Source organism: Phalacrocorax carbo, chromosome 15 (genome assembly GCF_963921805.1).
Source record: "Phalacrocorax carbo chromosome 15, bPhaCar2.1, whole genome shotgun sequence".
NCBI classification, from domain to species: Eukaryota; Metazoa; Chordata; class Aves; order Suliformes; family Phalacrocoracidae; genus Phalacrocorax; species Phalacrocorax carbo.
In genome coordinates this window covers 1,462,721-1,485,299 of record NC_087527.1, presented here as the reverse complement: position 1 = coordinate 1,485,299, position 22,579 = coordinate 1,462,721, and the positions used below count along the sequence as shown (strand labels likewise).

General features: G+C 42.9%; 1 protein-coding gene across 5 annotated transcripts in view; it reads right to left on the bottom strand.

Moving 5' to 3' along the window:
• Positions 1-3,908: 3,908 nt before the first annotated feature.
• The window catches only part of SPPL3 (signal peptide peptidase like 3), a 63,001-nt gene continuing 44,330 nt past the window's right edge, over positions 3,909-22,579 (bottom strand). For all 5 annotated transcript variants that reach the window (XM_064466655.1, XM_064466652.1, XM_064466653.1 and 2 more), the window contains 8 exons: positions 19,739-19,858; positions 16,005-16,083; positions 15,150-15,262; positions 9,830-9,936; positions 8,678-8,841; positions 7,194-7,393; positions 6,000-6,109; positions 3,909-5,256 (listed from right to left, as the gene is read on the bottom strand). In XM_064466655.1, coding sequence (XP_064322725.1) covers positions 5,185-5,256; positions 6,000-6,109; positions 7,194-7,393; positions 8,678-8,841; positions 9,830-9,936; positions 15,150-15,262; positions 16,005-16,083; positions 19,739-19,858 — 965 coding nt within the window. In that variant the 3' untranslated portion in view covers positions 3,909-5,184. The remainder of the gene's footprint in view (positions 5,257-5,999; positions 6,110-7,193; positions 7,394-8,677; positions 8,842-9,829; positions 9,937-15,149; positions 15,263-16,004; positions 16,084-19,738; positions 19,859-22,579) is intronic.

The following is a 22,579-nucleotide window of genomic DNA, read 5'->3' as shown; positions in this document are numbered from 1 at the left end:
CACAGGTCCAGAAAGGGACCAGTAACCTGCCACGCTGCGCTGCTCACAGCCATGCTTTGGGGTAAACAGCACGACTAGGCACAAAGCTCGCCCCAGAGCCCTGAGAACAAAGACCTGGCGTTTCTCAGAGCAAGATACCGAGAGCTTACTCCTCACCGCTGCTGGCTGAGAGACTTAACCTGTAATGCGTGTGCGTCTGCTCCTCAAGGCTGTTACAGAGGGGAACTGCTGAAAGCGCAGAACAAGAACAAGTTTTGCAGCATTAAAGAGGGAGCTCTCGGCGAGCGCTGCCCCAGACAGCTCTAACCCGGCTGGGCGCGGGCAGGGCCCCGCTCGCCTTTGGGAAGAGGGGCTATTCACAGGTGACGCAAAAAGTTTTTATCAGTTTACAAACTCAGCCAGCATTGCAAAGCTGGGACACGGAGATGGGCAACTCAGGTAATACTAGAGGTGGGGAAGGAGGTGAGCCGCCACCGCACTTTTCAAGGACATTTTGGGTTTTGCCCCACAATGCTCCAAGTGTACGTGGAAGTGGTTACGGGCAGACTACTGGGAGTGAAACAGGGGAGCCCTAACACGAATCCTTTCTTAGGAAACACAGTTGCAGTAAGGAGTTACTTTCCCCACCCACCGCCTTAGATCGGATACATTTTATATCATATATAAAGCTCTCAGTCTCCTCCTGTGAGTTCCCAACAGACTAAAGGAAGAGACGAGCTGTTCTGGGCTGTCACAATATAATACAGACAGGCTTCCTGGGAAGCCACATCCTTCTTGGCCCGTCCCCTGCCACAAACGAGGAGCTGCCTGGAGCCTGGATCCCCTTCTGAAGCACCTGCCTTCCTCGGCGCACTGTGGGACAGGGCTCACCTCGCCGTTTCACGGAGTTTTGAAAAAACCAGAAGTGCCACCTCAGCCTTCCAAGTTTAAGCAATGTATAAAATCTTTTACAGGACTCAGCTGAAATTGCTGCAGTATTGCTTTCACATCAGAGTAGTCGCCTCTACTAGTCTCTTCTGACTATAGTGTTAACTATAAGAAAAAATGGACAAATTATTTTAAATTAAATCTTGTTTTGCCTAAGTTGAGAGCCCTCATTACACACACAGACCTGGCAACAGCCACACATTCAGGTTATGTTGGAGATCTTGGAAAGCATGAAAAATATCAAATTTGAAAGGCATCCTGAAGTAAAAAAGCAAAGCACCTAGAAGAATAACAGAAAGGAGGAATGGGACAGAGATAAGAAAAGGTGATGGTGTTGCAACAAATGAAAAATGCAGTTTACTACTTGTTAGGTAAAAATTAATTTTGAAATCTACTCACTCGCTACTTGTATAAAGAGAAAAATACTTGGGGAACCTTCCTTCCACTCCCCGCTCCAAGGAGGTCAGTACTGAGCTGGGGCGGCCGCCCAGCCGGCGGCGTGTACTTCCTAATAGCCTCAGTGACTCCTTCCCCTTCTCCCCCAGAACACACCCTACTTCCACGCACAAGACAGGAAACGTTCATCTCAGCAAAAGGCTTCTGAACGCCCCACGATTGAGACTGCAGCACTGGCCACCCCAGCGCGTTGCTGAGCCTCTGCAGGCAGCGCCGCACCGCCTCGCAGCCGGGCTGGGCACGCGCTTCACACCTCTCCGGGCTGCTCCCAACAGGCTGATACAGACACCGAACAACCAGCCTCCATTTCTGATGTACTTCACCCACACTGGCTGGCCAGGCAACCCCACGTCACTTCTGAACTCATGTTTGCAAGATTAAGTGTGTCCTTAGGGAAACAATAAAATAATTTCTAAGCTGACTATTCCCAGAGACGCAGCAGAACTGCAAACAGGTTTGTACATTACAATTCTGGTCCGTGTCCTGACAACTTTGCTATAAATACGCTCTACGTCTGACTTTTTTGCTGGTATCCTTTTACCTTCCTACAAGAAGGCTGGTGTTAGTCAAGCAGTTATTAAAATATTTTTTCCTGACACCTTCTCCAAAGAAAGGGCTCAGCGATTTCACTGCAGGACCTCGTGTCAAGTCATTTATTAAAGAGGTCAACAAGATGTTAAACCAAGGCGGCGTGAACAACCGTGCCAGACCCCAGAGAGGCAGGGCGCACTAGGCCCGTGCCGGCCTCTGGAAATCCAGAGGACCCAAAGCCACTTGTACGGTTTCATCCCCAAGCTGCGAAGACGCATGGTCAGCCGGACTGAAGAACAAGAGGGGCGCATCCGCAGAGGGGGCCCAGCGGCTCTGTAGCGAGGGAGGGATCTGTTTCTGCTCCCCCCAAAATGCTGAGGTTGCTCCAGACAGAAGAGCTGTGCATCACAGCTTTACAGCTTTAACTCACTCAAAAACCCTAGGAGAATGCTTTTCCCTCTGCAGGCGTTAATAGCTTTGTATTTAGAACAGTTATGCTTCAATTAACCTCTGCAAAGCACCACCATCCTTTTCCTGCCAGCGGTGGCTGCGGTTCCACGCTGCAGGGACAGCACTTTCCGGTCCAGTTTTGCTCAGCTGGCAGGTGGAAGCTTCCACCAGGGAAGCCGGGCGGCTCAGGGCAGCAGGCACTACCTGTGGCTTCAGAACAAAGCACTGCAGTTGCAGCTCGGTCTCTTACCTCAGCGCAAGCCAGGAGGGCGCACAGTGTGCAGGCTGGCAATACAGCTTAAAAAGGAAGGCCGAGATTTTTCTGGAAAGCTAAATTAATTCTCATTAAGTGTTTGTCAATTAGCAGTCCTTCAACTTTTTCCAGAATCCTCTTTAAGTGTAGATCATTCATAGACACACTTTCCTGGCAGGGACTAAAAAGATGCCACTGCAAAACAGAGAGAGGCCTTTTCTTTACATTCCAAATGCAGGAGGGAGCTGCTGAGGAGCTGAAAGCACCCGCGATGTGCATTGCTGTCAGGTGGGCAGAAGGGATGGGAAGATAAAGCAGTAGCAAACTGGATCTAAAGATGTTATTCCACTGCTTGGAACCTCACATGGGAGAACAAAAAGAAAACCAAACAAACCAAAAAGTGTTTGTTTTTTTTTCTCTGAATATCCTCATCAATTTCTTATTCCCCTTAAGTCTAAGGTGTGTAGCTGAAAACTGATGCCTTTCTGTTATCCCGAGCTGACTGCAAGTCTGACCGAACTCCTGCTATGAACAATAACAGCAGATTTTTAATTAAAAACTATTTACGTCATTAACACGTGACAGTTACCTGAGGATAAGCACTGCACGTGCTAGAGGGAATGTCTTCAACTCAGTGAAGGATATGAGCTGGGGCGGGGGGTGCGGAATAATAGTAAAGGTCACGGCATTCCCCGTGCCACACGCTAAAGCTCGGGGCTCCCCCGAAGGGCCGTGCTGCTCCTGGCTGTTCCGGCCGGCGCTTTGCCTGTCTCGGAGACCCGTCCCATCCGGCTCCGAGGCCTGCGGGCCGCGGCGGGCGCGCCTGGGAACAGAGGAGGACACTCGTTAATGGCGGTACCTGCACACGTGGGGAGTCAAAATTTTCTACTGCGCTCACTGTGCTCTTCTTGTAACATCTGACAGAGCAGAAAGGATCAGAGGGTTCACTGAAGCCTCCTCACCTGTTAGAGTGAAGCTGCACCCCAAAGCAGCGCTTCTGTCCGGTCAGGTGCATTCTGAAACTCCTGTTTTCTGTCCGGCCAGCGAAGAGCTACCAGCATCCAGCCAGCTAGCGAGAGCTACGGCCTTTCAGGACTGCTCCCCAAACCCAACGTGGCAGAGTGTTTTTAAAGACAAACGTTCTAGTTACCTCAGGGAAGCCTGTCAGTCAATAAAACAACATAATTGCAACTGCTGGTTTAAAAAAAAAAAAAAATTAAAATCCACATTTTCACAGGCTACAGGTACAAAGCAGGCAACACACAAACTCCAAGCAGTCACAACAGTAAAGGACAGTTTTCTTTTTTCTTTTTTTTTTTTTTTCTCGTTTCTTTAAGGGGCAGGGGCATGGAAAAAATACAGCACACTAATGAAACAAAATGCAAAAAATACAAAAAAATAGAAAATAGAAAAAATGTATTTACAAGTGATACATTACTATGATCAGAAAGCACAAAGACAATTGCTGCTATAATACATGCACTGGGTCAAGAAGGAACTACCAAAAACCTGCAAGGGAGCTGTTTGTTTAAAAAAAAAAAACAAAAAAAACCCACACACAACAAAAAAAAAAAAGGAAAGAAAGAAAAAAAAGAACCCCCCCCACCCCCTCCCCCCTCCAACGAACAGGGTTGGCTTTGACCTTGTTTCTTCCCTAGTTTGCTACATTGATCAAAATCGAGTATCCCCTAAAGTCCATGAGTACAATCAGTACAAATACTACACTTGGGTTTTAACTGCAGGTTCAGCTGGGGGGCGAGGAAACAGCAGCTCATTGTAAATCCATATACAAGAAAGCCATAGTAAACTGCTCTACATGCTAAAAATTACAGCAAGCCCCTGTCTGCTACATAGCATGATCTTAGCAGGTTTTCCTTTTTATTTATTCATATATATATCTATATGTGTGTATATATATATGTATAAAAATCGTGCCCTTTTTCACTGCAACATGACATCTGGGTGGAAATGTAACTCGTTACAACAAATTTTTATATGTATACTGCAAGAAGTCACTCGATGTCTGTGGATTTAATAAGTAACCTCACACCACAGGAAATATTTAATAAATCAAAAAACCCAGTATTGTGACAGAAGACCTTCTGTCTCAGTTCTTTTCAAAACCAATGTCCAGCAGGAAACTGGTCCCAATGTCCACAAGGGGTTCTCTGAAGAAGCTTCAATTTGCTTAATTGTTTTTTCTTTTAGTGTTCACAAGTTTTTGAACGACTCCAAGCCGTTTTCAGTTTCAACTCTGTCTCTTCCTCTCTCACAAAGGTAGTAGTCTGGTACTAATCCATCCGAGTGAGGAAAAGAGGAAAGTGGCTGCAGTTCCACAAAGGGTCCCCAATTCCACATCTGCAGGGAGATACAGAGTCACACGGAGCTCCAGGATCTTAGCGGTTTTTTTTTTCCCCCTTTTCCTCTTAATACAAAGTCCTTTCATACGAGTCCCGGAAGTGGTACCTCCCCGAGTACCAGCCAGTCCAGCTTTAGGAGACAGCAAAGCCTCATGTTAAAGTGAGAAGGACCAAGGCAGAAGTTCAGGTCACTTTCTATCTGTTCCATCATACTTCCAGGAAACGGGAGCTGCTGGACTTGGAGTGGAAAGGCTCAGACCACATGCGACGTAGATCGCCCTAGGCAGGAAAACAGCAGAAGGACTGTGCCCTCAGAAACTTTAAAGTCCACTTAGAATTCAGGTTTTAAAATGCAGAAATAATTTCAAGCATGTCTTGAAGCAAATCTATTCACCTGTTTTGCACATTACAAGACAGACAGTAAAAAAACAACAAACAACCAAAACCTTTCCCCGTGAGGCCAGAATGTCTTATTTTGGCGGCAGATCTACCCAAAATGGGTTTCTGACAGGAAGGAAATATTTATGCAGATGGAAAATTCTGCCCTTTCTTACACTCCGCTCTGCAGAGCGCTAGATGTGTGCTTCAACAACAGCCCTGTGACAGAAAAGGTTACATTTTAAAATTTCAGTTCAGAACAGGTGACTGGAAAGAGGTAAATTAAGTATCTGCCTCTCCAGTTGCCGCTCAACCTTTGCGCACACAGTCCTTCACGACCCGCTGGGCGAGGACAAACGCACTTGTTTAACTAAAACAGTATTTAATGCTTCCAAATTTGGTTAGTTTATAACTACTGGTACTTTACGTACATAAATTATCTTCTATTTCAGGAACTTGTCTCCCACTCACTCAGTCCTCCAAAATGAAGGTTCACCCCAACAGCAGCAGTACCCTAGTTCTGGGCCAGGGCTGTTAAGGACACGTGTCGTCCTCATGAGAGCTGGTGCCCGCTGCAAGAGCCCTGAACCCGCGTCCAGCCGACCCCCAGAGCTTCCTGCTGCGAGTAGATAATCCTGCCTTACCTTTAAATAGGCCATGGTGAGGAGCGGCAATAAAGTAAATGGTACCAAATACAGTAGGGCAGGCTGGGCTGCCCGGTGAATACGAGAAGCTACTGTTGCAGTTAATAGACCTGTAAAAGAAAAAAGTGACTATAAGTATCTTTAGGTTGCAGATGGATGTTCTAACCGTTTCACCCACGTGTGGCTCCCTTCCACACCATTCTAAAAGACAGGCTGTGGACAAGTTACTCACCTGTGCTTCGCCTCCCCTGAATATGATTTAAACAAACAAAAGAGTGAGAAATCACTCGTATTTTAACATTAGGCTGTGTTGAACCACTTGCTGCAGTTTTGAATCTCAAAGACTAAGCTAAGAATAACTGAAACGAACACCACAAAAGGCGAAGGGGAGGAAGTTGAAGGCACCGCACTGAAGTGCTACGCCAGTGCTGGTACCTCTTGAGACTGCTGGCCTGAGGCGCCAGCCTGGAAACGGGTGGCTGAGAGGAAGGACTGTACAGCCCAGGAATGACCTTCCCGGATACTCACTGAGAGGGGATGCGGGGGGGAAGGTGAGGGGGGGAGAGGAGGAAGGCTCTTGGTAGGAAATGATCTTTCCTTTTCACCCTCGGAAGGACTGTGGGAGGTCAGGGTATGCATGCACATGTCCTGACCTTAGGGAAAAACCTATCTTATGTTAGGGAGGAGAGGGATGGCCACCTCAAACCATGAACAGCATTCCAGCTGTGACTGCTTATGATATTCTGTATCTACTAAAATGTCACAGAGTCATAAGCATTAACAGTAGAATACAGAAATGCAGGAATTATCTAGATGAATTACCCAGACATGCTCTTGCACAGCATCATCCATCCAGAAACTCCCATATTTTTCCCATAACCCAGGTATAAGCTATGACACCTTATGTGCTAGTAAAGCAAAGTACAAAAAGTTGCTAACACAAATACACTGATAATCTCTTTCATCCTCTAAATAAAATGCAAAAAAAAAAAAATCAATCTTAAGACGACGACTAGAAGGGTTGTTCTCCCTAGACCATGCCTACGAAACCCGAAGAGAGGGGGACTAAAAAAAGAACATAACCAAGCACTCTCCCAAAGCCTCTTTACCTTTGCTTTCATCATCTTTTAAACCTACTACAATAATCCCACTTCTGCTCACTACGCAGCTATCCATATTAAACTAATTACTCACCTACAAAGTATCCAATAAGTGTGCAGTGAAAGTAAGAGACCTTCTGCATACGTCCAGAGATGTTCCCGGGTCCCGGGGTACCACAGGAATCACTGTTGGATTGCTTTTTGTAGTTATCGTAACGCAGGACAAAGCAGAGCAGAAGACCTGGCATCACAATATCTCCAATCCCCAGCATAGAGAAGTGGCTGCCTGTGGAACTAGAGAGCAACTGAAATTGGCTTCATGCCTGAGATGAAGGGTGACAAGCTCTACACTCCTCCACTTTGGTTCTGAGCTACATTTTGCACATCCCTTCTTTCTACCGGCAAACTTTTCTGTAGTAAAAGCCAAATCTAGCTCCTGAAGATTCTGTCCGCAGTGATTTTACCACCACCTCAGCTCAGTTTTAAACACACCAATTTTGACAGCAACGACATGTTGCTCCAAACCAGTTCATTTCTACCAGTAGTGTTGAAGCTGCTTTTGCTCTGAACTCACTCAATGAAACAAATCCGTCAACTCAGCATTTCAATCTTCCCTCTTGTAGGCGTTGATGGGAGGCACCAGCTGACCATTTTATCAAGCTGTTTGATTAACACTGGCAGCCACTGCACCCTCATTCCCCTGTACACAGATCACCCCTACTACAAGCCAATAAGTCAGTTTTATGGACTGCTCAGGTCTTTGGCCTCGCTAAGACAAAGCACGTAGAAAACTATAGTCTCACCAGGTTCCCAGGAAAGAGCCAATTGTTAAGTAGACTAAGAACTAAAATTGCCCATGATCTTAAATCCAAGGTCTTTTTCATTAAAACAAAGTCAAATCAAGTTATCATGAAGTTGACAAAATTAAGAATTTTGGTTTTATCACTCCAGACAGTCGATTCCTAATCTCCGTAATTTCAGCATCCCAACATCTAAAGAAACAAGAACAGAGTAAATATGCCAACATAACCGACTGCATAACAGCTGCCACACTGGGGCTTACTGCCCAAGCGGGCCTACGCACACCTGGTTCAAAACCTGAGACATCGAGGAGCTCCCGCAGTGCAGGTGTGGAATAGCCTCCCTCCAACGCAGCACTTACCCGGTAAGCCATCCTTGCTTAGATTGGCTTCTAACTCCTTTCCCAATCACCTGCAACTATGCAGTAATCAAGACTATTCTGACATTATAATAAACCTCAGGTCTTTTGCTTTTAAGCATTAGGTCATAAATCCTATAATAGCAGTCATTGAACTGTAGAACTCACACGTGCGTCGAAAAGCATATCCTGTGCTGAACAGGCCACCTTTTAACCTAATTAGGATCATTTCTGCATGCTGCAAGTCAGCAGAGGCAAAGCGTCAATCCTCGTTACTCATTATGTACCTTTTCCTCATGAGGAGGGAGTGACTGAACAGGGAACTAAGCTGATATTTTCCAAGAGAATCAGTCCTACTAAAAGGTACAGGGAGGGAAAATTTTTCTTAACTAACACAGTAAATGAACTGCTGATTTTACCTTGGAAATACAAGTTTACCAGGCAGCGACAGACGGGGAACATCTCTACCCACATTTGGTCCCAGGTGAAGTTTCCGGGATAGAACGTCAAGGGGATTATCAGCTGGTTGTGTGGCTACTTTCACCATAACATTGCTGTTAAAGATGTAGGCAGAAAAAAAGACCTGTGGAGCAAGGAAATTGTCAGAAATTGCAAACTGCAATTATACAGCAACTCAAAGTTGCGTGTATTTTTGCTTTGCTTATTCAAGAAAAGAAAGGATATTATCCAATTTTTCCATATACATACGTTGTATATATGATGGTAAAACGCAAAATGTATTTCAAAAAATTTCAGATAAAGTTTTTTACACTATTAATCCTCAAAAATAACTGGAATATGCTTTCTGGTAGCAAGATATTGATCAATATCTTGAGACCCTTCGGCAAAGAATCTGTGTGGACTAAAGCAGGTAGTCCAGGACTACAGAAGCAGGTAACTGGATACTGAAAAGATGAGAAAGCTTGAAAGCAGAGAAGAGGTAAGTCCGGTGCTCACTCACACATGGAATGATGCAACACTTGTTTCAAACAGGTTCTTACACTACAGCTCACCACACTGGGAAACCGACTGGCTGCCAGAGCTGTCAGCAAGCGCTTCCCTGGATCAGTGCTCGATATTATATGAAAGTAAAACAAAATCCTCTCAGGATTACAAAATATATTCTGTCAGGTTTCTTCTAAAGGCGCAGTAAGATTTTATGCCAACCTTTCTGGCTATAAATCAGTTTGCATTCCTGTTTTGCAGATTTCACTGCTAGCCAGAAGTTGGCATGTGTACTGTGCAAATGTGGATAAGGCTTTGTGTCTACTTGGAAATGCTTGTTCTGATCTTCAGCCAGGCTTTCAAAATTTGAGGTCCAATTTCTTTTTTTAAATAATATGCCGAAGTTGAAACATTCTAATCATGTTTCTACTTTTGTCAACTAATTAGTGAGGAAATAATTTTGTATCCTGCTGCAGACTTCAACATCTCGGAATGGAGCAATGAAGCTGGTCTTCTGGCTTTGCCAGATTTCATCGACTTCATACAATTCATGTAAAAATGGCCCAAGGCCAATTACAAATCCAAAGGATAAAAACAGTTTTAGCAAAACCAAACAAAACACTTACCCAAAAGACATCATAAATTAGTAACCCAGAGAGTAGCAAGCAGGAAACCTTCAGGCTCGGCAGCCGAACAAAGGCTATCATTGCAACGCACAGGCCCATAGCCAGAGCTACAAAATGCAAGCACATAATTAGTTCACTAAAAATAGCAAAACAAACAAAACAAAACCCAACCCCAAGCCAATACCTCCCCCACAAAGAACACCCCAAAGAAGCCCGTTTGCACCTGTGCAGCACCACATGCACTAGATGTCTACTATTTCCAGGTAGTGGCATTCTTCTTACCAGAGTTAAGAAAAGTCAGAATAGGGTCGGGTGACCAACGGCGAACATGCTCCCATGGAAGCGGAAAGCCCTTTGCAGGCACAACTGCCCGTTCCGCTCAACTTCTACCACCCACCACAAAGAAATGTTTTCATGTCTTGTGTCCTAGAGACTCCATCTCCCCTGTAAAACACTGACTACCCAGTTAAAAACAGAAGCAACAAACCATCTTTGAACTCTTTTGTGCCCTGAACATAAACCTCAACTTTTACACTATGAGGAGGTTTTCTAGTAAATGCATAAAATAAATTAAATCCTTGACTCTTAATTCAGAAATAGCATGGTTACGTGACATGTTGGAACATGATATGACAAAAACCCGTCCAAACCAATCTGCTTGGACAAGATTGTGTAAGACTGCCCAAACACTAAGTAGGAAATATTATCGTTTAGATAGACAGGGATTTCCCAATAACAAAAATCTATATGAAAGCCTACCTACCAATGGGGAAAAAAAATAAGGGCAAGTCTTTTCCGAACCCCTCTCCCAAGGGTGAGTTTTCAGCCAGATCCGCAAGCTGAACGACATGCCGCAGCTCAGGTGTTAGTTCTGTTCCAGGGGGAATTTTGTCAGGGTAGAAAACTAAGATGTTACACTAAAAAAAAAAAAAAAATCCCAGTCTTCACATTTGTGTGATTTCCTGCTTCTTTAAGCCTAGCTTTAGCTACCAAAGATACTCAACTGACAGTTGAATATATTTCAACTGGTTACAAGCAAATCCCTAAAGAGATACTTAAAATTAAAAAAATTTTAAAAAAATAATCTACTTTCATCTACAGTATCAGTATATTTACAAGGAATAATGGAGTCCTGTTGGGACCAGATTACACTTAAATACGCAGGCATTTGTAAACAAAACATATTAGTCTAACATGACACAGAATTTGTAAAATTTATGATCCTATTTTGACCAGCTGAGACCTCAGGGAAGACTGATTCACTATGTATGTGCCCACCAGCATGATAACTTGACTAGGCCAAAATTTACAAATTAAACTTCAGATTCTTACACTATAATTATGCAACTGTGAAGCCGCCTTACACTTGCATTTCACCTGAAAGATGTGCAGTTCTTCCATCAAAACACTAAGGAAACATTTCCATACAGATTGAGGCTAAAAAGGTCACCAAACGCCTGCCAGCGTGGCTGCCTGCGGCGCCCGGGGGTGGCACCCCAGCAACCACTTTGCCAAACCCACCTTATCTTTTGAGAACTAACAAGCTCAGCACAGCATGAAGTGTCATGGCTGCCAGTTTTAACGAAATAATGGGATTACTCAGATTAAAACGTACCCTAAATCATGCTGCATAACTGTAACTAGCTGTAAAATGTAAGCAAATTATTGAGGTTTAAAGAATTTGACACAGCAAAGCAGTGAGAAAAAGAACTGCATTCAGTAATTCAAGCCTTCAGTTACTGACTTCCTCTGGCAGAGAAGCAAATACAAGGGAAGAGCCTGTCTTAAATCCAAGAGGTTTCTCTAAAGCCTATGTTAATAATAGCTCAAGCAAGCCTATATTTAGGAGAGGATTTCCAGGTTATAATTAACAAGAAGGGGAAATATTTTAACCAGCGTGAAGTTTTATCTCTTGTTTACACACTGTATTTCGCTATCACCGCAACAAACGCAGGCACACACACAAGACACTTTCAAACTAAGTAAATAATGGGTAGAAAAGGAGATGGAAAGAAGGCCTTTAGATGACAGTGAAATACACATGCTAATAATTATGCAGTTTTGCAACTGCTTTAAGAAATATCGGTAAATTTAAGAAACAGAAGGGAAGCAAGAATCAAAGAATGCCTGAGAGCAAGTACGAGTAACATAGGGCAAAGCGCAAACCACCAACAGGCTTCTCTAAATGGAAGCCAGCTTCCTTTTCCTATGACAAAGTCCAGAAATCAGATGAGAAACAAAGTCATCCATATCCAAGCTCATGGATGGTGTGGACAAACTATATAAGGCAGATCTTCATGGAAATATACTCAGAGAGAGAGAGAGAGGGAAGGTAAAAGAGCCACACAAACAGTAGCTCTGGGCTGGAAGTGCTGGGCAGCGGGTTCACGGAGCTGAATAAGAGAACTAACTCAAAGAGTTAACCTTCAATTAACAGAACTAATTAACTTCACAGTCCCTGCAAGCACACTCCTTATTCCATAAGGATATTCTGAGGATTAAGAATATTCTTGCATAGGTGATTAGACTCTCCAGATACAGTGTGTTTTTCAGGTTCACTGCACTACTGTGTCCAGAACAGATGAAACCACCACGGTGCTGGTGGTGTGGTGTTTGGTTTACAAACCATTATGCGAGTTGGCAAGGCTTAAACTTCCCCCCCTAGGCCACCAGTTGACCTTTGAAGAAAACAGTTCTGACCTAATCGTGTTCCTATAAAACTCCCAAAGTGTATTTTAAAGAGTAGGAATAAGACCACATGAAGTAGCCTCTGCCCAATGCCGCAGCAGATGAGGTCTGCAGCGGTTCCCGGGTACCCGTGACTGTTTAGTTTGCTCTGTACCTATAGGTAAACACTGCATATATCTATAGCGTTCCCATTGTACATCTCCAGCTACGTCCACTCTTTAGGAAAGCTTCTAAGCAGGCTTTACTGGGGGACACTGACCATCCTTGATTCTGTCATCCAACAATCCGCCCTGAGAAATAAGCATTTCAAGACCTATAAATGTACACCATCACATGCCAGAACTACCTCCTCAGGCACTATCTGCTCATTCTATCCTTTAAAATGTCCCTGGCTTTAATACCAGTTCAACCAGCTCCTGTGCAGACGGGGGAATTGTAGTATTTGAGCAATGAAGACTGTTCTGGCAGGAACTGCCATACTTCGATTTTGTAAGGACTGGAAGTTACCATGAAGTCTTTCCCCTCCTTTTTACTCAGCTCTGAAGTAGAAACACTCAGAGAGAGAGGATCAACTGCACAACAACAAACCACACACACAAAAATCAAGGCATACTGTGCAGAAGAAACACCTGCCCACTTCTCCCTCCAGCCACCAGCCCAGGTGATGTGAAGCATGTTCACATCATCTACTTCATTTTCTGCTGGCAGCGAAACAGAAGATCATCCCCGTGCAAGCGGGGAGGAGGAGTTAGATGACAGCACACGCAGCAGCTGGCAGGCGCTGGCTTAAAGCAAGGGAGTGCTCTTCTTGCATATATTACTGAGCAGTACTTATTGCCCACATTTCCCTCCAAACAAGATTAATTGGCGTCTTAAGTATTCAGTTACAGAGAAGCAAAGGGTAAAGGCAGAGATGATGTGATTCCACTTGCAGCAGCAGAGTGAGGAATAAAACTACAGAGCCTGTCTCCCTGACGAAGGCTAATGCTGTCCCCTCTTCAATGTCACTGACAAACGATTTAATTGGATTTGAACAAACGACAGGAGGCTTACCTATATAGTACAAGCTCTCTTATATAAACTACATAAAATACTCCAAAGCTAGACAGTATCAACACAATTCAGTAAATCATAAACAACCACCAAGAGAAATAAAACCCAGAAACCACTCTGCACAGGACTGGTTCAGTACTCTGCAGATTAATTACCTCAAAGCTCACTATTTCAGATTGAAGTGCTCACAAAAATAGCTTTTTTAAAGGAAACACTTCTGTCAATATTTCAGTGCAGACAAGTCTTCCCAGATTTTGCCAAAATCCACACTTGACACTCCACTGAGCTTTGTAGCTACTGCAGATCAAAAATCACCCTCGATTTCATGGTGGGCTATTCTGCTTAACACAAAACAAACATCATCTGCGTTTTTTTCATTTAGCATCTGGGTACTTTAAAAGGTATTCCCTCACATACAACAGGTGGAACTTTTAAAGCAACAAAAAGCATGAATGAAACATAACGCCTATATACAAAAGAAATAGTCAAGGTGCCAGGAGAGGCTTCAGTGCCCAGGACTGGCTGCTGCTGCTATCTCATTTAGGAGGAGCTGGAAAGCTGATAGGTTGTATGTTTTCTATTGCAACAAACAATTTCAAGGGCAGGTAATGTTGTCCAAGCTATTTTTCCTCAAGCAACCACCACCTCAGGGTGCCATTTCACGAGATGTCCTAAGCCAATTTAGCTGCCTGACACTGCTGAGAAGCAGAGGTCCTGCTCCAGGCTACCTTTGCATCCCTTACTATCATATCCATTCCATCCTCTCAGATCCCATCACACTGCCACTTACCTTTTGCCAAATCTAGCACGTACCTGACTGCACAATAATCCAATTCATCTCACTGCAGCAGCAGAAAAATAGCTCGGCAAAAAAAAGAAAGAAAGAAAGAAAGAGAGAAAGAAAAAAAAGAGTACGCTGCCATTCTAGTGAGCTGAATCAGTTTACCATGTGATTAAATGAGCGCCAGAGCTAGCACAAGAGATTTGTAAGGCAGGAGGGGAGGAGGAGAGCTCCTTTTGGGAACAGTAAGCTGTGAATTCAGTACAAACAGCATGGGGGGGGCAGGCTGTAGTTGGGAATCACACCTTCAAGCCAACTGGATGCCTGCCAGCTTCACCCATCTCACCACCCTAACCAGCAAGCATCAAAGAGATCAAAGACAACCAGGTACTGTGAACTGTCTCACAACAAATTATTTGATCATCTGAACCAAATCTGTGCAATGATGCACAGCAAAAAAATTAACCAGATTGTTAAGATCAGGTTATGATTCATGAACAACCAGTGTCTCCACACACCTTTAACTAGCACCAGCAATCCACCCTACACCACACAAGAGCAGACTCTTTCATGACTGTTCTGGCACTTCCTTGGAAGCTTTTACAAACCAGAAAAACAGGTGTCCCAAACATTACCCATGCATGTTCCTGACAGTGGTTGTTTTCAGGGAGTCTACCACACAATACTACAACTCAGCAAGCCATTAATATTAGCAAATTTCACCAATCATTACCAGGTGACTGGATGTGTCAGAACAGGGACAAACCAGTAGTAAAATCCCTTAATTCTCATACTCACCATCCATGAGGAGCCAGTGGCCTGTTAGGACCCAGATAAGGACAAGCATCACAGACAGAGAAAATGAGAGCAACTCAGCAGCAGTGAAACGCCCGCAGCAGCCAAAGGAAATCCTAGGAACAACATATAAACATTAGCTAGAAGACTTCATGTTTCCATTTAAAGAACAGAAAATAAATCCTGTTGGAACAAGGCTCAGCCGCTGATGAAAGATGCCAGGAACAACTGAAAGGAAGTTCCTTTGCCACAAATAGGTACCAAAACAGCAACAAAATAAAAGCTTTCCTCACATTCAAATAACTTGTGTGAAGCATGAACTACAGCGATGGAAAAAACCTGTAAATCCTGGCACCTCTCTTGAAATTGTTAGCATGAATGCTATTTCCTAGTACCATCTAAGATAGTGCTTTCTGCAACATGAACTCCAGTCACAAGGTAAAAAAAAAAAAAAAATTAGTTTCAAAACATGACATTAACATCTGTGATTTTCACCAGTGTAACTACAGTCTCTGAAAGAGCCAGCATTAAAATCCATAGTCCAACATTAACAAACATGAAAATCCAATACCAAATCTCAGCCAAAATAAGCCAAACTTCTTAAAAACCACTGTTGGGAAACCCAGTCCCCTGCAACGGTACGGCCTTTCCCAGGCTGGCAAGCGTGCATGACTTGCAGAAATTGTGCTTCCTAGTTTCAAAGTGGAAACATGGTGTTGGCACAAAAAATATGCACAAACACCAGCCCTGAAGCCCTGAGGTTAGTGCTCGTAACCAAAGACTCCATTAAAGAATTCTCATTAAAAGAAATAAACACAACATACAAGAAGAGGAGCAAAAGATTTCTCAAGTCCTTACTTGTTTTGAGGTGAACAAGGCCGTGTTAAGTACTGGCACATCGGGAGCAGAAGGAAAGCAAAAGCTATTGTTGCAAGGACTAGAAAAATAAGAAAAGGTAATATTAGTACATTCAGACCTAATTTCTACAGCACACAAACAAGCTTCTCCAGTTTGAAAAAGCTCTTGCAACAATGTCCTATTATCATATGCTGCAGCATTATTAAAGTAAGAGCAGCTAAAGGCCTCAAGGTTTTCTGCAGAACTTTTATTGTTAGTACGCTTTCAAACTTCAATCAAAATAAAAGCTCTCAAAGGAATGCAATGCCCCATCCCCAAACCTTAAAAAAAAAAGTCTTAAAGCTATTAATGATCGTGTCAGGAAGAAAAACAGTTTTCAAAGTATTCCGAGAGTAAAAAAAAATATGAAAGAACTTACTACAAACCGGCTGAGATTCTTTTTAAATTCTTCAACATATGACACAGACTAAGTCAGCATAATAAAGAGGATTTTTCCACTTCTTAACTAAGATAGTCACATTTTCCCCCATCTCACTCAAAACAGTTTATTCATTACTGAAACACAGTACGACTTAAAGTAAGTTACATCCAGTAGCTGGCAACTTCAATTTTTTTAAAATGCAAAGTGCTTTACATTTTTGAAAACAGGACAATAAAAATACATAAATATCTAAATAGACGATTTCCATAAACATTTTCTTTTTAAAGAAGCATACTTATCCCACCCACACAGTTATAAAAACATTTAGTAACTGCTGGTATTTATAATCATTTTTCCTTCCATTTAAAAAAAAAAAATAATAGCACTGATTTTGTACTAAGGACTGTTTAAAAGGCTGAAGAGTGAGGGCATGGAGACACAGACACGTCAGCAGCACGCATCTACAACTGCTGTAGCAAGAACAGACTGAAATGAAAATCGAAGAGTTGCTCGACATTTTCTGCATGCTGCAAATCAAATCTTCATGCTGTCCTCTACTCGTTCCTTATAAAACTGGGGTGATGGTTGTTGGTCTTTAAAAGGGATTTTTTTTCTTTTCTCAAATGAAGATGATGGGAAGGAATCAAACATTCTCTTTAGTACACAGCTTAAGTCAACCGGAGAAAAGAAATTGGTATGGTCAAACCACATCTTTCCACCCCTCAATTTTGCTGCTTCTGGTGGGAGGAAGATTTTTTTAAAATTTCATTTAAAAATAAAATTTTAAAAAGCCTCTGTATGTAAACAGCACTATGGAAACTCACGGGTCTATCAATATTTCAGAGAGGAGGAAAAAAAGCAGAGTGGGTAGGGAAAGAATGAAGAGTGGGGCAACTGTGCACATGTTGAACTGGGAACCTTTTCAGAGGTGCCTGGCAAAGAATGCTACAGAGCAAAACCTGTGCCCTGTTGCCCCAAGTCCTGCAGGCCTCACTGCCTGCCTGCCCTGCTCCCGAGTCTGCCTCCACCACCGCGGGACTGACCCTTCCTCACCCAGACTGGCCCTCTTTGCCCTTGGAATCCCTCCCTCCCCTTCAGCTCTTCTCAGCAGGAAATGCTGCGCCTCCTGTCCTGATAACCCCAGCTGCTGCCACCCCAAGGCTGGGCTCATTCAGGGAGTATAAGAATTAAAATGTAAGCACACTAATACACGGTGCCCGTGAGTACCTGCTCTCAGTCTCGTCTCTGACTGTCCAGAGTCCAGTCATAAGTTTTCTCTTCCCTCTAGTCTCTCAATTGGGAATCCCTTGGCTTAACGCCTGTCTGCAGGCAACGTGCCGGCTCTTCAGCTCTGCCCTCTGCTTAGCAGCTGGTCCTGGCCTTGGGCTGTTTGCTGTACCTACCCTTGCTCCTGACTCTTCCCTGAAAGGCAAATCTTTGTGGGAGAAAGATTTAGGAAGGATTTAAGGAACAGGACATCAGCTATAATTTAGAAGACCCCCCCCATCAGTCTCAAATCTACAAAAAGAGGATGTAAAATAGCACTGCTTGAGCTTCAGGGAACAGAGGGACCAAGTCCCACAGTTCCCAAGGCCAGCAGGGTCCGCATCCTGCCGTATAGCTTCTAACACAGCTGTGCATTTTAGAGGTTCTGAGGCCAAAGTCCCCTGTGCTTAATGACACCCTCTGATGCAAGACCAAGGAAAGGCACAAAAGTATCATAAAACCATGTTCAAGAATAAAGATACCCGAGTGCATTAAGCCAAACTGTCTCAATCCTCTTAAACCTCAACCATATGAGGAGTGGCTAAAGTCCCTGGGTTTGTTCAGCTGGAGCAGAGGAGGCCGAGGGCAGCCCTCATGGCGCTCTGCAGCCCCCTCCCAAGGGCAGGAGGAGGGGCAGGGCTGGTCTCTGCTCTCTGGTGACCAACGCCAGGCCCCGAGGGAATGGCAGGGAGATGTGCCAGGGGAGGGTTAGGCTGGGCATTAGGAGAAGGTCCTTCCCCCAGAGGGTGGTGGAGCCCTGGAACAGGCTCCCCAGGGAGGCATCACGGCACCAGCCTGGCGACATTCAAGAAGCACTTGGACAACACCCTCAGGAACATGGTGTGAATTTTGGGGTTGTCCTGTGCAGGGACAGGAGGTGGCCTTGATGATCCTTGTGGGTCTCTTCCAACTCAGGACATTCTGTGATTCCATGATTCTATGAAACCTGCAACAAGCCGCAACTGACAACATCGTCTAATTACACACCACAAATGTTATAAATAAAATTACAAATGTCAAGGTCATTCTGGAAATGGACCAATAAGCTTGACAAATTAAGATCTGTGTGTATATATATATATTCCCCTAATATCTAGCATATAGTAGAATTTATATGAAGTAATGATTTATTTTTAATAGGAAAGAACGTGACATAGGTCAAAGTGATAAAAGCAGCATTCAACAGACCTCTCCAGGACTGTGCCTCCAGAGTTACAGGCGGGAGTCTCAAGAACTGTGTCAAGAGCAGAGATTTAGATTTCACCCATCAACATGAGCCCTGTTTAAGAGGCTGGAGAAGACACATAGCTCAGGAGTTAAATCATGAGGGAAAAGCCTGCACTGCATATACATGAAGTAGGAAAGGATGAGAGGTATTTAGGGGTTTAAAAAATCTTCACAGGCTCTGTATGTGGAGTACAATTTTAAAAGCTGCTGCAAATTTGGAGCAGTAGGAAGAATCTTGCCACCCTGAACAGCAGCTGGTCTCTTGAAGAACTGCAAAGAGATCAGAAGGCTAAAATTTTCCCAAAACCAAAGCCCTGGTATTTACTTAAGTGACCAAATGACATGTCTGTTCTAAATTCAAGCAGTGCAAAAGAATAATACTCAAAATGCTAGTGAGACAAAGAAAAACTGAGTAATAGCAAAAACCAAAATGAAACTAGGAAAAGTAGTCTCTGGATAGGATCTCCCGAGTTAGGCTATGATCCTATAAGGCACCTGAATTACAAAATACCATGTACAGTTCTGAGCACTGATTTATGAACAAGTGAACTTTACATAAAATAATATACCCAGTATCTTCCAAAACTCTGGCAATTTATAGTTCAGTGGGTGTTGCAAATCTCCAAGTGGAAAATACTTCTCAAATAATACTTGTCACTTTATTAATAGCTACAGAGACATGAAAATACAACTGTGAAACCTGATGAGTTTTTTTTAAAATGTACTATGACATGTATTATGATTCTTATCAACAATATTTAATTATATCAATGCTTTCTGTTCTATTCCAATTCTTATGAAGAGAAGAAAACTTAGTCACCTGCTGTGCATATTGTAAAGACAACTTGAACTGAATCAAAGAAGAAGAACATAACTAGGAGAGACACAGACGCTCCGATCGGCAGGAACAATGCCTGGGTAGAATCAATGGTTTGAATACCTGCAGAAGAAAAAGGGACATTTAACTTGGGCTGTTTCTTACCACACACATATTGACAGCCTGTCCTGGCCAACACAACTGAGGACTCTGACAATATATCCCATTTCAGTGTTGCTGCATTAGATGTTTACTCTGAGATCCTCATGCACCATCATAACCAAGCACAGCAGTCAGTGCGAGAATGCTCCAGCTAAGCTGCACAACTGCAGTGGCTGGATGTGTACAGCAACAGCCCGGCTTTGCAGAATCCAAGAATGGAAAGGTGAAAGAAAACTTATTACTTTTTTCTTCTGCCATAGAATGAATAGCACATTACAAAAATTAACATTATTTAGGGATTACGAGTCATGAAGCAAATACATAATTGCTGTGTTTTACACTGAGCAACACAAACATGTTGAACAGAGCACATAAAAGTTTAATTTAACCTCTCAGCACGAGGTACAGAGCCTGACCCACAGCAGAGCTGCAGACAGTATTAGGCTGACTGAGCTTATGAAAAGGGTGCCACAGCTTCAAATTCCACTTGGATGAAGGCCACCACACACTTAAATTGTATCACTGATTGCAATCACCAGATAACATCAAGCCTAACAATAAAGGGTAGTTTTCAGAAACCACTCAGGTCATTTACCTGTTTCTGAACCTACTAGCTCAGTTCAGCATGCCCTACAAATCGCCTTCTATCATATAAGCCAACCAAAATTCATGCTCACATTTTATAGCTGGAAGCCTTTTTAAACAGTGCAGAGATACTGAAGTATTTTATTCTGATTATTTACCCCACCTCAACCATGCAGTGTGACTACTAGGGATATTAATAATGGGACAGGACATTTTTTTACTATATTTTACCACAAGTTTTCAGAATTACTACCAACATTGAGAAGATCAGGCTTTCAAAATTGGAAAAGCCCACCTACCCCCACAAAGTCTAATACTTAACCAGTCTCTGTAGCTGTATTTACATTTCATTGTGAGCTGGGGGGAAGGAAGCCATCACTAGTAACCCAATTAAAAATACAAGACATACTTATACTAGTAGAGCATTAAAAATAATGGGCAACATCTGAAGTAGTCACTTGATGAGATGTATCCAAAACATCTCTAATGAAAAATTAATACAAGACTGAGACTGAGATGAGATCTAAAACTGGATTAACATCACTGTGCTACCCCAAAATAATGGGACACTGCTGTATGAAGCATGGTTTTACCAGTCTCAAGATTGTAAGGATTTAGATTATCAAGCAGAATATCTGTGCATATGTATGTACATACGCGTACGCAGACATACACATAAAAGTATACACGCACGCATCTGTGTGAGAACATCCATTTCTTTTTTCCTCTGTGGAAGAGTAGCAAGTTGTCTAAATGAGGGGTTACCTACACAACTCATAGCTACCAACATATCTGTGTATGTCAAAAAACTTCAAACACACATGAAATATGCTCACTACAACTTAGTATCTGTCAGAAGCGTTTAACCATTTCCATAAAAGAAAAGCTAAACAATGAGCATGGAAGCCATGACACTTGCACTGTATGGCCATTTATTAGTTCAGGTCACAGATCTGCTATTCTTAAACATAAGCAGCGGAATAAGTTTTAATAACAAAAGGCAGAACTCCTCAGTCACTTGGGATTTTTATGGTACTGAGGTCTGGTACAAAAGGGTAAAGTACAATATAGATAGTCCAGTGATGACAGTGCAAAGACACAGAAATTCCCGTGTTCTGACCTTTGACTTCAATCTAGTTCACTCTACTTTGGGGAAGTGCATTTACTTACATGCCCTTCAACTTCCCAAGGGAAAAAAACAAACAAAACAAAAACCCAAAAATTACATACTACAAACTACCTTAGCATATGAGAATTAGCGCCTGTAGTGTTAAATGTCAGAAGTTCTTCATTTCGTTTCTGATCATTTTGACAGCTAATCCCCTTAATGTGCTTATTCCCCAGCCCCAGACTGTCTTCTCTTACTTCCCAGATGCCAAAAGCCTCAACTGTTCATTGCTGAATCATCAAGCACAGCAACCTCTTTGCTCTCTGTTGTCAACAGAAGCAGAGCTCTGACAACCATGTAAATTCCAAGAGTCTATATTAAAAAAAGGCAAAAAAGCAAGAGACACATATAAAATTAATAACATGTATTATGTTGTAATTTTAAAGATATATTTCTCACTTAAACAAAGCAACAGGTTTTTTTGCGTTTTGTGCACAGGGCTGCTCACATATCTCACTCCTGTCTTCTAAACTTGCTGAAACTATTCATTCTAGAGCCTGTTCTCAGAATATACCCATATAAACTGCTATAAGTTAAATTCAGGTGTGTATTTACAGCACATTGTGTACAGCACTAACTGTTCACATACACATTTTTACCTGCAAAACAGTGCATCTCAAATGGCCAAGCTGCCTAGAATCTATTTATAGATTACAGAGGGGACAAGCACCATGTAGGAGCTGGCATTAATCCCCATGCAGATTTTGTTGTCCATTATAGATGAGCTGCCCAAAGCTCATCGTATGTGAACTCTGTCCTTCAATTTCTCTATTGATAAAGCTGAAGCATCCTTATGGACTAGTTAACATACCAAGAGATCTCTCATTGCTTATGGACTGGCTAATACCTCACAGTGATAAACTCCAGACAAAAAGAAATTACACTCCCTTCTCATAACTGTGTGGTGGTTTGTTGTGGTCATTTGGTTT